This window comes from Nannobrachium achirus (genome assembly GCF_963921795.1).
Source record: "Nannobrachium achirus genome assembly, chromosome: 11".
NCBI classification, from domain to species: Eukaryota; Metazoa; Chordata; class Actinopteri; order Myctophiformes; family Myctophidae; genus Nannobrachium; species Nannobrachium achirus.
In genome coordinates, this window is record NC_137820.1 from 2,016,584 (window position 1) to 2,031,501 (window position 14,918).

The 14,918-nt window shown below is 42.6% G+C and overlaps 1 protein-coding gene across 1 annotated transcript in view; it reads left to right on the plus strand.

Moving 5' to 3' along the window:
- The window catches only part of LOC308293635 (vesicular glutamate transporter 2.2-like), a gene marked incomplete at both ends in the record, with an annotated part of 35,235 nt that extends 21,875 nt beyond the window's left edge, over window positions 1-13,360 (plus strand). The window contains 5 exons of the mRNA XM_080736230.1: window positions 1,531-1,680; window positions 8,231-8,363; window positions 11,333-11,443; window positions 11,977-12,104; window positions 13,010-13,360. Coding sequence (XP_080592356.1) covers window positions 1,531-1,680; window positions 8,231-8,363; window positions 11,333-11,443; window positions 11,977-12,104; window positions 13,010-13,360 — 873 coding nt within the window. The remainder of the gene's footprint in view (window positions 1-1,530; window positions 1,681-8,230; window positions 8,364-11,332; window positions 11,444-11,976; window positions 12,105-13,009) is intronic.
- Window positions 13,361-14,918: the final 1,558 nt, after the last annotated feature.

A 14,918-nucleotide genomic window follows, 5' to 3' on the forward strand; every position in this document is an offset into this window, starting at 1 on the left:
CTTCATAAAGGTTAACATACACCAGCGTCGGCAGGTTAGTATTTCATCCAGGTTAGCATTCATGAGCGTTAGTTTCACTGAGGTTGGGTTAGGGTTAAGGTTAGGTTTAGGTGGTAAGTGGGGGACATAGAATAGGCTATCAAAAAAAATGAATTGTGTAAAAGTAAACTTTCTTGAAACTTTCATATATTTTTTTTAAACTTTCATATGTTCTAGATACATTGCACATTCAGTGAATTATTCCAAACCTTTTTTGTTAACATTTTGAATTTGTATGGCATTCAGCTCATGAATACCCAAAAGTCCATATTTCAAACTATTACAATATTACAGGAGACTCAAAACAAGGATTTATAATAGAGAAATGTCAACCTTCTGAAGTCAGAGTGGCTTGACGTCCAGTGGGAAGTTTCTGAAGTCAGTTGTGAATTGGGGTGCTATGACATCTGCAATGCTTTTTTACAACAATATTCTATTTCTGGGGGATAGACCTGTAGGTACGCTGGTACAGTCCCCTTTTTCTCACAGCTGTTTTGTTTTTGACGGCGTGTCCGTCTGTTTGTTGGTTTAATTGTTGAGTGTGTGTCTGTTGTTTTTTTTCTTGTAGAAGTTGTTTAGTTGTTGACGCTGTGTGTGTGTCTGTTGTGTCTTGTAGAAGTTGTTTAGTTGTTGATGCTGCGTGTCTGTTGTGTCTTGTAGAAGTTGTTTAGTTGTTGACGGTGTGTCTGTGTGTTGTGTCTTGTAGTTGTAGAAGTTGTTTAGTTGTTGAGTGTGTCTGTGTGTCTGTTGTGTCTTGTAGAAGTTGTTTAGTTGTTGACGCTGTGTGTGTCTGTTGTGTCTTGTAGAAGTTGTTTAGTTGTTGACAGTGTGTGTCTGTTGTGTCTTGTAGAAGTTGTTTAGTTGTTGACAGTGTGTGTCTGTTGTGTCTTGTAGAAGTTGTTTAGTTGTTGACAGTGTGTGTCTGTTGTGTCTTGTAGAAGTTGTTTAGTTGTTGACGGTGTGTCTGTGTGTTGTGTCTTGTAGTTGTAGAAGTTGTTTAGTTGTTGAGTGTGTGTCTGTTGGTTTTGTCTTGTAGAAGTTGTTTAGTTGTTGACAGTGTCTGTGTGTTGGTTTGGTCTTGTAGAAGTTGTTTAGTTGTTGACGGTGTGTCTGTTGTGTCTTGCAGAAGTTGTTTAGTTGTTGACGGTGTGTCTGTTGTGTCTTGTAGAAGTTGTTTAGTTGTTGACAGTGTCTGTGTGTCTGTTGTGTCTTGTAGAAGTTGTTTAGTTGTTGACGTGTGTCTGTTGTGTCTTGTAGAAGTTGTTTAGTTGTTGACAGTGTCTGTGTGTCTGTTGTGTCTTGTAGAAGTTGTTTAGTTGTTGACAGTGTCTGTGTGTCTGTTGTGTCTTGTAGAAGTTGTTTAGTTGTTGACAGTGTCTGTGTGTCTGTTGTGTCTTGTAGAAGTTGTTTAGTTGTTGACAGTGTCTGTGTGTTGGTTTGGTCTTGTAGAAGTTGTTTAGTTGTTGACGGTGTGTCTGTTGTGCCTTGCAGAAGTTCAAGACCCCCTGGAGGAAGTTCTTCACCTCCATGCCCGTCTACGCCATCATCGTGGCAAACTTCTGCCGCAGCTGGACCTTCTACCTGCTGCTCATCAGCCAGCCGGCCTACTTTGAAGAGGTGTTCGGATTCGAGATCAGCAAGGTAACAACTAGCAGTGATAAAAAATAAAAAATAAAGAAAAACCTATCTGCTAGCTATAGGTAAACACAGACTCTGTCTTTTCCTTATGAGATTCAGCCATTTCTCACATCTTCTAGCGCCACCATGAGGCCTATTCTTGCAAAACACATTTTTGGACACTGCTCCCACAGATTTTGCTCTAAAATCACACAAAGCGGTAAACAGTATCTCTACAGTCATGTCATCAACATGGATCTGTCCCATTTCCCAAATTCCCTCCTGATTGGCTACCATTGCCTTCTAAAGTTTGTGTATGCAACCTGACGGTCGCTTATCTCCCAATTATGGTTATGGTTAGAATTAAGGTTATGATCAGGTTCAGTGTCATAGTGTTTGTTAGGTTAGGTTTTTTTTACAACAAGGGTTCATATTTTAGAGAAAAGAAAAGATAAGTGTTAAAATGTTTTCATTGACTTCGTTCTATCCTTTTAGCACATTTAGCGATATTGATTTCAGTGGGTGGGGGCATGTGTACAAGTGGCTAAATATATCTTTTTAGACATAATAAGTGATTTCTTTATTACCATTTACAGTAACACTACTAGCCCTCATAAGTCACTTCACATCTGCCCATGAAAGATTGTGGTGCATCTTGGGAATGCGCTTATTGTGTGTAAAGAGACATATTTAGCCACTTGTAGGCATGCCCCCAAAACCATTAAACCATTAAACCATTAAACCATGCATGCCCCCAAAACCATTAAAATCTCTAAAGTGATAGAAAGCAGTAAATGAAAACATTTTAACACTCATCCTTTATATTCTCTAATTAATCTAAAATATGAACCCTTGTTGTAAAAAAAAAAAAGTAAAACAAAGTAAGGTGTCCTTTAAGGTTAGGTTTAGGCATAGAGTTTGTGAAGTTAAAGGTCAGTGCTTCGGTCGGTCAGGATTCCTTCTCTTGTCGACGGTCTGGATCTGGATCCACACAAACACATTCCTGTTTGACCTCTGACACAGAGAAAACAATGTGAAGGAATGAATCACGTTGCGTTGACACCTTTAATCCACACAGTGTGCTGGACCCCCCCCCCCCCACACACACACACACACACACACACACACACACACACACACACACACACACACACACACACACACACACACACACACACCGCCTGTATGAATCCACACAGTGTGCTGTGCTCTGAGAGCAAAACAATCAGTAAGAACACATCCATCAGAAGCTGCTAGACTAGGGATTCTCAGGCCATTTTCATTACAAGGAGCCCCCAGTTTCATATACACTACATTAACCAAATGGACCCTTACAGCTTTGTAACTTTGAGTGTACAAATGGAACCAAATGGACCCTTACGGCTCTGTAACTCTGAGAGTGTACAAATGGAACCAAATGGACCCTTATGGGTCTGTAACTCTGAGAGTGTACGGGTAAAAAAAATGCATTTTGAGCAAGGAAACAATATCACCAACATGTATCGACCTAAAAAGGTCTTCATCAGCGTCTAACAGTTCAGCTAATCAGTCACAATTAAATACAGTCAACTATTTGCCATATAGCTTGATAGTACCATTGCTGCTCAATAATCCACCACTCCTGAGTGAAATGTCTGGGTCTGGGAGTCTGGTGCAACGCACCGGTCCTGGACCTGGTGAGAGCAGGAGTGGACCTGGTGAAACGTAGGAGGGACCTGGACAGGAGTAAATCCATAGAGCCTGGTCCTTCCATGCGCCAGATTTCCTCTCCCAGTCTCGGACGAATAATTCCGGAGCAGTGGAGTGTGGTCCTGTCTTTCCCTAATGGGACTGATCGTGGGAAGCTACTGGGACTTAAGTCGGGACTTGATCAACCCCGGCTGGGTCACCCAGGTGAGGGGTATGATGTTGCGAGACCCGAAACCCTTATGAGCTTGGGCTACATCACTGAGGATACGTCCCAGCATCCATGAAATGTTTTTTTTTTCGTTATTATAGAATATTTCCGTCGATGCCTTATCCCTAAACTTCTTTGCCCTTTTTTTTTTTACTATTTTGAAAAACATTTTGAAATCGTTTAACCAGCCAATCTACAGTACATTGACACGTTGTGAGCTTGAAGTATTTAATAAAGTTGTTCAAAATAGTTAAAAAAGAGGCAAAGAAGTTTAGGGATAATGGGCAAGGCATGGATGGAAACAGGGCTCCAGGTGTCTGTGGGGTCCGAGTCTGTGGACCGCAGGTTCCGTGTCACCAGTGTTGCATCAGTCTGTGGACCGCAGGTTCCGTGTCACCAGTGTTGCATCAGTCTGTGGACCGCAGGTTCCGTGTCACCAGTGTTGCATCAGTCTGTGGACCGCAGGTTCCGTGTCACCAGTGTTGCATCAGTCTGTGGACCGCAGGTTCCGTGTCACCAGTGTTGCATCAGTCTGTGGACCGCAGGTTCCGTGTCACCAGTGTTGCATCAGTCTGTGGACCGCAGGTTCCGTGTCACCAGTGTTGCATCGGTCCGTCCCGTCTCCTTTCTGACCAGGGTCACGCCTCTTACACGCAGAGGCACACATCCATCCAATATAACCCCCAAGTTCACCCCTGGACAACGTTTAGTGTCACCGCAGGGTGATTTAACCAAGAGATGAGCCTGTATGCATATCAATACACCATGGTCTGAACCTGTTAACGCCTGCAATGTAGGCGTTAAGCGACGTGCACGTGACTTCATTAAAAACGCGTCCCCCCCAAACATTGAAACACCAACGCAACGCTGCGTGTGACAGAGTAGGCTTTATGGAGGAGGCCTGAGAGGCTGCTGTGGAGCTACAGGCTGTGATGATGAGACATTTCTAGGTGAGGAGGAGGAGTTAGTGATGGATGTGTGTAGAGCAGCAGGTTGCCAGACAGCCAGACGTTCCTTCATTTGGATGTCTCTGTCTGTCCGCTCCCATCCTCACACCACTCAACACATCCCTGTGTGACCTCTGACCCCGAGGAAAGGCTGTGAGGAATGAATCACGACGCTTTGACACCTTTAATCAGGGACGTGCTGGGCCCCTGATTCAGCCCGGGAAAAAGAGTTGTAGAGGCCCTCATTGCGCGCTATAGAGAGAGATCTCTCTCTATAGCGCTGCTGCTACTCAAAGATTTGCCATTTCAGATCATGACAAATGACACTGACAAGACAGTGGGCCAATTACATGAGTTATATTTCGATGGGTGGAAACCGGCCGTTCGGGAGTTGTCCCACTTTTCCCAATGGCCAGCACGTCCCTGCCTTTAATTCAGGCACAGGGTGGCGTTCTGACAGCTTGTGATTGCTGCTGCTGCCGTCACAGGCTGAGAGATGTCTGCAGCTCAGCTCTAATGCTGCGCTGGAAAGACTGGTAGTGAGAGAATGTGTTCTGACGCACTTCTCACCTCCTGGATGCTTTTATCTGACACCTCATAGTTGTAAAGGGTGTAAAGACGTTTCATTTCCTCTGCGTCGTTTTGTAGCATTCTGTGAGAAGAGAGAGAAGACAGAGGTCATCGTTATTATCGTTTATCGCGATTTGCCCGGCTGCATATCGCTACCACTTAAACCCTCTAGAATTGGTAAAACGGACCTGGAAATAATGTACTTGATACAGTATTTCTTTCACTCTCGACCAAATCACTTGCCAACAAATTGCCTACAAGCTCACAACCTGTCACTTACTGCAGGTTATCATCCCTAACTCTTAAATTCAACACATTCTTTCAATGGACTAAAATCTTGTTTTATGTGATGGCCTTCCTGCCCTGGCATTTGGCCTTGGTGCCCTCAAACAAAGGGCACACCAAAGGCCAAGTGGCCACGCCCCTGAAATGACGGAATTCCAGGCCTGCTGTCTGCCCTTCCTCTGTGTTTAATGTGTCTTTATGCCCTCAGGTTGGCATCAGGTTGGCATGGTGTATTTAATGTTCTTTATGCCATCAGGTTGGCATCAGGTTGGCATGGTGTATTTAATGTTCTTTATGCCCTCAGGTTGGCATCAGGTTGGCATCAGGTTGGCATGGTGTATTTAATGTTCTTTATGCCCTCAGGTTGGCATCAGGTTGGCATGGTGTATTTAATGTTCTTTATGCCCTCAGGTTGGCATGGTGTATTTAATGTTCTTTATGCCATCAGGTTGGCATGGTGTATTTAATGTTCTTTATGCCATCAGGTTGGCATGGTGTATTTAATGTTCTTTATGCCATCAGGTTGGCATGGTGTATTTAATGTTCTTTATGCCATCAGGTTGGCATCAGGTTGGCATGGTGTATTTAATGTTCTTTATGCCCTCAGGTTGGCATGGTGTATTTAATGTTCTTTATGCCATCAGGTTGGCATGGTGTATTTAATGTTCTTTATGCCATCAGGTTGGCATCAGGTTGGCATGGTGTATTTAATGTTCTTTATGCCCTCAGGTTGGCATGGTGTATTTAATGTTCTTTATGCCATCAGGTTGGCATGGTGTATTTAATGTTCTTTATGCCATCAGGTTGGCATGGTGTATTTAATGTTCTTTATGCCATCAGGTTGGCATGGTGTATTTAATGTTCTTTATGCCATCAGGTTGGCATGGTGTATTTAATGTTCTTTATGCCATCAGGTTGGCATCAGGTTGGCATGGTGTATTTAATGTTCTTTATGCCCTCAGGTTGGCATGGTGTATTTAATGTTCTTTATGCCATCAGGTTGGCATCAGGTTGGCATGGTGTATTTAATGTTCTTTATGCCATCAGGTTGGCATCAGGTTGGCATGGTGTATTTAATGTTCTTTATGCCCTCAGGTTGGCATGGTGTATTTAATGTTCTTTATGCCCATCAGGTTGGCATGGTGTATTTAATGTTCTTTATGCCACCAGGTTGGCATCAGGTTGGCATGGTGTATTTAATGTTCTTTATGCCCTCAGGTTGGCATGGTGTATTTAATGTTCTTTATGCCATCAGGTTGGCATGGTGTATTTAATGTTCTTTATGCCATCAGGTTGGCATGGTGTATTTAATGTTCTTTATGCCCTCAGGTTGGCATGGTGTATTTAATGTTCTTTATGCCATCAGGTTGGCATGGTGTATTTAATGTTCTTTATGCCCTCAGGTTGGCATCAGGTTGGCATGGTGTATTTAATGTTCTTTATGCCATCAGGTTGGCATCAGGTTGGCATGGTGTATTTAATGTTCTTTATGCCATCAGGTTGGCATGGTGTATTTAATGTTCTTTATGCCATCAGGTTGGCATGGTGTATTTAATGTTCTTTATGCCATCAGGTTGGCATGGTGTATTTAATGTTCTTTATGCCATCAGGTTGGCATGGTGTATTTAATGTTCTTTATGCCCTCAGGTTGGCATGGTGTATTTAATGTTCTTTATGCCATCAGGTTGGCATGGTGTATTTAATGTTCTTTATGCCATCAGGTTGGCATCAGGTTGGCATGGTGTATTTAATGTTCTTTATGCCCTCAGGTTGGCATCAGGTTGGCATGGTGTATTTAATGTTCTTTATGCCATCAGGTTGGCATGGTGTATTTAATGTTCTTTATGCCATCAGGTTGGCATCAGGTTGGCATGGTGTATTTAATGTTCTTTATGCCATCAGGTTGGCATCAGGTTGGCATGGTGTATTTAATGTTCTTTATGCCCTCAGGTTGGCATCAGGTTGGCATGGTGTATTTAATGTTCTTTATGCCATCAGGTTGGCATCAGGTTGGCATGGTGTATTTAATGTTCTTTATGCCATCAGGTTGGCATCAGGTTGGCATCAGGTTGGCATGGTGTATTTAATGTTCTTTATGCCATCAGGTTGGCATCAGGTTGGCATGGTGTATTTAATGTTCTTTATGCCATCAGGTTGGCATCAGGTTGGCATGGTGTATTTAATGTTCTTTATGCCATCAGGTTGGCATGGTGTATTTAATGTTCTTTATGCCATCAGGTTGGCATCAGGTTGGCATGGTGTATTTAATGTTCTTTATGCCATCAGGTTGGCATGGTGTATTTAATGTGCTTTATGCCCTCAGGTTGGCATGGTGTATTTAATGTTCTTTATGCCATCAGGTTGGCATCAGGTTGGCATGGTGTATTTAATGTTCTTTATGCCCATCAGGTTGGCATCAGGTTGGCATGGTGTATTTAATGTTCTTTATGCCCTCAGGTTGGCATCAGGTTGGCATGGTGTATTTAATGTTCTTTATGCCCATCAGGTTGGCATGGTGTATTTAATGTTCTTTATGCCATCAGGTTGGCATCAGGTTGGCATGGTGTATTTAATGTTCTTTATGCCATCAGGTTGCCACCAGGTTGGCATGGTGTATTTAATGTTCTTTATGCCCTCAGGTTGGCATGGTGTATTTAATGTTCTTTATGCCATCAGGTTGGCATGGTGTATTTAATGTTCTTTATGCCATCAGGTTGGCATCAGGTTGGCATGGTGTATTTAATGTTCTTTATGCCATCAGGTTGGCATGGTGTATTTAATGTTCTTTATGCCCATCAGGTTGGCATGGTGTATTTAATGTTCTTTATGCCCATCAGGTTGGCATGGTGTATTTAATGTTCTTTATGCCCATCAGGTTGGCATGGTCTCTGCCCTCCCTCACCTGGTGATGACCATCATCGTGCCACTAGGAGGCCAGCTGGCAGACTACCTCCGCCAGAACAACATCATGTCCACCACCATGGTGCGCAAGATCATGAACTGTGGAGGTAAGAACAGTATGAACAAGATCCCTTCCTTGTATATACTGTACATACTGATTGTTTAGACTTACTGTTACCTGCCCCTTCCTTGTATATACTGTACTTACTGATTGTATAGACCTACTGTTTTCTTTTTCTTTCTTTTTTTCTTTACATGTCTACTGCATAGTACTGTGTTCTATTTGTCTGTCATTCAATGTTATATGAGATACTTAAATGGTTTCCTGTTGAAATAAGCCTAGTCTTTTCATGGATCTCCTTTTAGTAGACCTTGTACCAGTGAACTGTACCGTCATGAATCTGTACATTTTCCTATGCAAACTTCTAATAAAGCCTTCAATCAATCAATCAAAATCATGAACTGTGGAGTTAAGAACAGAACAAGATCATGAACTGTGGACTGTGGAGGTAAGAACAGTATGAACAAGATCATGAACTGTGGAGGTAAGAACAGTATGAACAAGATCCCCAGAAATGATTAGCTTAATGTGCAACATTGTTTTTGCACTTGGCAGTAAACAAACCAACACAGTTTAAGTGTATAGAGGGTATCTGCACATTTCTAAAGTGACAATTTATGACTTTAATACCTCTAAAATGACATATTAAACATTGGCCAAATTGTCAAATATTAAAGGCAGAAATTGTGAAAATAGCTGATCTACGGCGTTGTGAGCATGTAGATCGGCTATTTTCACAATAAAACCATGTTATACAAAATGTAATGCCTCAACTCTTAGTGCTCGTCAGGGTGGGGGGGGGGGGGGGGTCCCCAGTTAAAATATGATTGTTTTGGGGGTCCCCAGTTAAAATATGATTATTTTGGGGGTCCCCAGTTAAAATTAGGGGTGCAGGAAAAAATCGATTTGAATTCGAATTGGGTTTCTAACATGGTAAGATTCAGAATCGATTCTCATTTTCCAAAAATCGATTTTTTAATAAAAAAAAAAATTATGTTTATTTTTTATTTTTTTATGTTTTTTTTTATTTTTTATTAGATATTATGATTTGTTTGTACAAGTTAAAAGAATGTGTGCAAGCATGAATAAATCAGAAATGTTGTCTTGGATTTACCTTTGTGTGTTTACATTATTGCAATAAGTTGATAAAACCTTTACAATTATAAAAGCCACGTAAATGTACTCTGCTTTCATGCCAGCAGACTGGAGTAGATCCTGATATCCTATTAATTGAATAGAGAATCGTTTTGAATCGAGAATCGTTTTTAAATCGGAAAATAATCGTTTCTGAATTTGAATCGTTTGGATTTGAAAGAATCGAAAAAAATCGTGAATCGTGACCCCAAGAATCGATTCTGAATCGAATCGTGGGATACCCAAAGATTCGCAGCCCTAGTTAAAATATGATTATTTTGGGGGTCCCCAGTTAAAATATGATTATTTTGGGGGTCGCGGCCTGAGAAGGTTGAGAACCACTGTCCTAAACAACAACACCTTGTTTCTTATTTCCATACGAGACAAAATAATTGATCACAAAGAAATAAGACAGGAGAGTGAATCAATATGTATATTTAGATGTTACTGTGCTGAGAGAGGAATCAGACAAAAGGTAAACAGTACAGAAACAATGGTTCAATAACTCGTGCTCTCTCTGACAAGATGGTGGTCAGACATTCGTATATAAAAGAATACAGTTATTATGACAGTTAGACGTGGGATAAGTTCATAGGTTCCTGATAATATGACCAGGTTGCCACATCCTTCAAAAACACCCGGGGTCGTCCTGGTAGATTTCCACGAAGGCATGTAGACTATTGTTTTGGGGTCACAGCTGATAAGGCAGAGAGTCCTGGTTTCCACCAGACACTGACCTGAGCTTTGCACAGAACTCCACAGAGCCAGGGTTGTAATCTGGACATGGTATTAGCATGGCAAGAGTGAAACACAGTCAGTTCCATATTTATTGATACAACGAATACTCAAAATTAACTACAACAAACTTCCTAACAGTGAGCAGAGGTTAGAACGCCCTGGTGGTGATCAGCGACCGCCGGGTCCACAGAGCTTCTAAACATGGCACAAACATCGACGTGGTTGCAGTTGGCACAGCAGATCAGAGGGAAATTACGGGGGGATAACGTCCTCCTAGTGTTACTGCGTTTACACGCACACTCACACAGTTCTGTGCCGCCTGCCTGCAGCTTTCACAGACGTGACTCAGGACATGAGCGTGACAGAGGACGCTCTCCATTCCGACATGCTGCCTTTCTTCTAATTGTCTGAGTGGCAGCACTTCAGGGTTAGTGTCTGAATGGGGGATGTCTGAATGGCAGCATGTTGTAATGGGGGGATGCACCCGAACGTGACACGAGGCGTGACTGACAGTTAGTTAGTTTCATAGTAACTGCCACCTGACAGTTGCAACAACATCATGCCCACCATTGTCTGCAAGATCATGAACTAGATAGAGGTGAAAGCGGACAACTGTGGCTACTGGGTTGCATGTCAAACCTAATAGCAGGTCTGTTAAGTCAGGGTTTCTCAAAGTGCTGTGACACCAAGTCCAGGGTGCCTCAGAATACTTTAATAATATTTGGAATTCATCAATAACCACTTAGACCCTCTATGCTTAGTAAAACACACCTGAGTTATTTTTCCATCCACACCAACTTTCTTCACCAAAAATAGCAGATTTACAAGCTCACAACGCATCACGCTGTGAGCTTGTAGATCTGCTATTTTTGGTGAACGTCCCCCCAGAATAGGGGTGTTGGGGTTCAAGTGGTTAAACATCAAGTCTGTTCTGATGGAAACAGATCTTCTCAAGTTTTCCTCCGTGATATACTGTACCTTAGGAGGAAAGATTTGCATGTTTATGTAGCGTGATATTACATACAGTACGATTAATGGTTTAATTCAGGGGTGCCGTGGATGAAAACATTATTTGTAGGAGTGACCAAAAAAGTCCCACAAGTTTGAGAACCAATTTAATCCTGTTGTTGTTGTTGTTGTCAGGGTTTGGAATGGAGGCCACTCTCCTGCTGGTGGTTGGATACTCTCACAGTAAAGGTGTTGCCATCTCCTTCCTGGTCCTGGCTGTGGGCTTCAGTGGCTTCGCCATATCAGGTAGGACTTCCTATTCCTGTTCCACTTCCTGTTCCACTTCCTCTTCCTCTTCCTGTTCCTCTTCCTCTTAGTCTCGTGAGACCAGACTGTTGACTCCCACCATTGTCAAATGCTCCCGTCATACATTCTGGGGTAACGTAAGTCTTATGATGAGTATGAATGGGTTAAAGCGGAACTGAAGCCTCCTCCCCACTTCCGTTTCGTTTTTAACATCGCGCACATTTATCATTATATAAATCAAAATCATCTAAGCATGCATAGCTTGCTGCTTAGCAGAAATGAAATTTTAAAATATATTTTCGTGAACATAAATGCCAGCTTGCATTACTCGCCGTTCAGGAGGTGTAGTTCCAGACTCTATATAGCATTCAGAGATTGTGGAATAGTTGTGTGGCTACGCGAGACTATCTTCCTCTATAGCCTCCCATATCAGGTGGGTCTTCAGTGGTTCTCTGTCTCTGTTGATACATTCTACAGGTTCACAACATGTTACAATAATTTTAAAATATCCCAAATGTGTTTGTTTTCTTCAGGATTCAACGTCAACCACCTGGACATCGCTCCTCGCTACGCCAGCATTCTCATGGGGATCTCCAACGGAGTGGGGACGCTGTCCGGGATGGTCTGTCCGCTCATCGTTGGAGCCATGACCAAGAACAAGGTACGTTAACTGTTTTATACTGTTAGGGTTAGGGTTAGGGTTACTGATGGTCTGTCCTCTCATCGTTGGAGCCATGACCAAGAACAAGGCACGTTAACTGTTTTATACTGTTAGGGTTAGGGTTAGGGTTACTGATGGTCTGTCCTCTCATCGTTGGAGCCATGACCAAGAACAAGGCACGGCATTTTCACTCAACTGTTGATGTGATTTGAAACAGCATGTTAGTTAAAAAGGAGCGTTTTCAATTAAAGGATAATTAAAGAGTATTTCTGTCTTACCTCCTCAGACCAAGAGGATAATTAAAGGATAATTAAAGGATAATTAAAGATTAATGAAAGGATAATTAAAGGATAATTAAAGGTTAACTAGAAATACTGTCCCTATGAAACACCGTGGGCTCGCATGGAACACCATGTATGGGCATAAAGATCTACATTAAATATTTCAAAAACTACAATAGATTTCATGCGGGTGACTTTGTACTGTCGACCAGTTTTGAGGAGAATAACCTTATATAAAGATTTGGGAGAACATACAATACAAATAATAAGAAGAAATACTGTTCCTACGAAACAGTGTGGGCTCGCATGTAACACCATGTATGGGCACAGAGATCTACCATTTGGCTGCTCCTCATTGGCTAAGGGCCCTGCCTTTGTACTGTCGCTTTTCAGATGAGCCCACAACTAAACAGTATATATCGTCGTTGTCGGGTGGAAACCTAGTATGTTCAAATCCGTTCGTTTTTATCATTTAAAAAAATGAACTAAACTAGTGAAAACAGCCGATCTACAAGCACACAACGTCTGTTTTAACCCCCCCAGACCCGGGAAGATAATTAAAGGATAATGAATGTATAATTAACCAGTATTCCTGTCCTACCCCCCCCCCCCCCCCCCCCCCAGACGCGGGAGGAGTGGCAGTACGTGTTCCTCATTGCCGCGCTGGTCCACTACGGCGGAGTCATCTTCTACGGGATCTTTGCGTCGGGGGAGAAGCAGCCCTGGGCGGACCCCGAGGACACCAGCGATGAGAAGTGTGGCTTCATCGACGAGGACGAGCTGGCCGAGGAGACGGGCGACATCACCGTGGGCTACGGTACCGCCATGACGGCCTCCGGGCCAGCAGGGGGCGCTAAGACCTACGGAGCCACGGGCCAGCTGAACGGAGGCTGGGTCCAGGACTGGGACAAAAGCCCGGAGTACGTCCAGGAGCCGGCCGAACCGGGCCAGAGCTTCAGGCAGGGCTACTCCTAGGAAAACACATCACATGACCTTCCCACTTAAAGGGATACTTCACCCCCAGCATTGTACTTTTTTCCTACTGGTTACTCAGCCCACGGAGACTTGAAATCATGGATATTTTTGTTTGTTTTTGTCGCATTCCTAAGCTAATAATTTGACGACCAGCAGTGGTTCCCTATGGAGACACAAAGAGCCTGCTTGTAGGGGCGACTGTGGCTCAGGAGGTAGAGCTGTTTGGCCGATGATCCGTGGGTCGGCGGTTCAAATCCCTCCTCCTGTCTACATGTGGAAGTGTCCTTGGGCAAGACACTGAACCCCGCGTTGCCTCCAGTGGTGTCAGCCGTTGGTGTGTGAATGTGGGAGGTGAGGACGCTGGCTTCACCTCCCTATGAATGAATGAATGGACCGTTGTAGAGCGCTTTGAGTTCGCAACTTGCTTGGAAAAGCGCTATAAAAATGCTATCCATTATTATTATTGCTTTGTTCCCTATGGAGACACAAAGAGCCTGCTTTGTTCCCTATGGAGACACAAAGAGTCTCCTCAAATTATTAGCTTATTATTATGAATGTGACAAAAGCAAAAAGAAAAGAATAATAATCCATGAATTCAGGTCTCCATGGGGTGGGTAATGGCTAGAATAAAGGTCATTTTGGGGTGAACTGTCCCTTTAAAGCTATAAACAACAAACAAAGACTTTCCCATGAGGGATCGGCACAAATACAAAGCATTAAAAAAAAACTAAACAGATATTTAGATTCATTCTGTGTACTCAACTTAAACCACACACACAAAAACCCATTAATGCTTTTCCAAAAATCTCCAAAAACAGCAGATGTACAAGCTGGCAGCGCAGCACCAAGTGACGTGCTGTGAGCTTGTATATCTAAAAAAGATTTTTTATAGGAAACACAAAAATCTATAAATGTCAGATGCTTTCCTGGTCTTAATGGGTCACAGCTAAACAAACTAAAACTAAAACAACATCAAAGACTTTCTTTCTCATGTGGGATCAGCACAAATAAAGAAGCATTAAAAACAGATCTTTAAATTCATTCTGTGTTCAACTTAGAAAAAAAAGCTGCATTATGTAACTTTCCTCCTCCAGCCCGGATTCGAACCAGCGACTCCTGCACACATTTTTACCGTTGAGCTAATAGAGCCTGACTGCTTGCTCAGGGGAGAAATTGAACCTTGACCTTCAGGTCAAACTTCGTGCCAAACCAGAAAGGGTGCTTTCATCTGTCGCCAGATATCTGAACGTACCCAAACAAAGATTGTGTCAAATACAACCAGCGCTAATAAAGTTATATTGTATTAACGTACTTACAAATTAGCATTTTATCCATGCAAAGTTACATAGTGCCGCTTTAACCCTGCAAGGCCCAGCGTTGCTTTTTGGCAACGTTTTTTAAATCATTTTTAAAAAATATATATAATTAGTTTTCCTGTTCTTTTTTCACATTAACATCATCATTAAATCCTATTGTTTAGTATTACAATGCCATTGGCCACGATATTTGCATATAAATACCCCCCACAGAGACTGACATTCACACCTCCCAGAGAAGT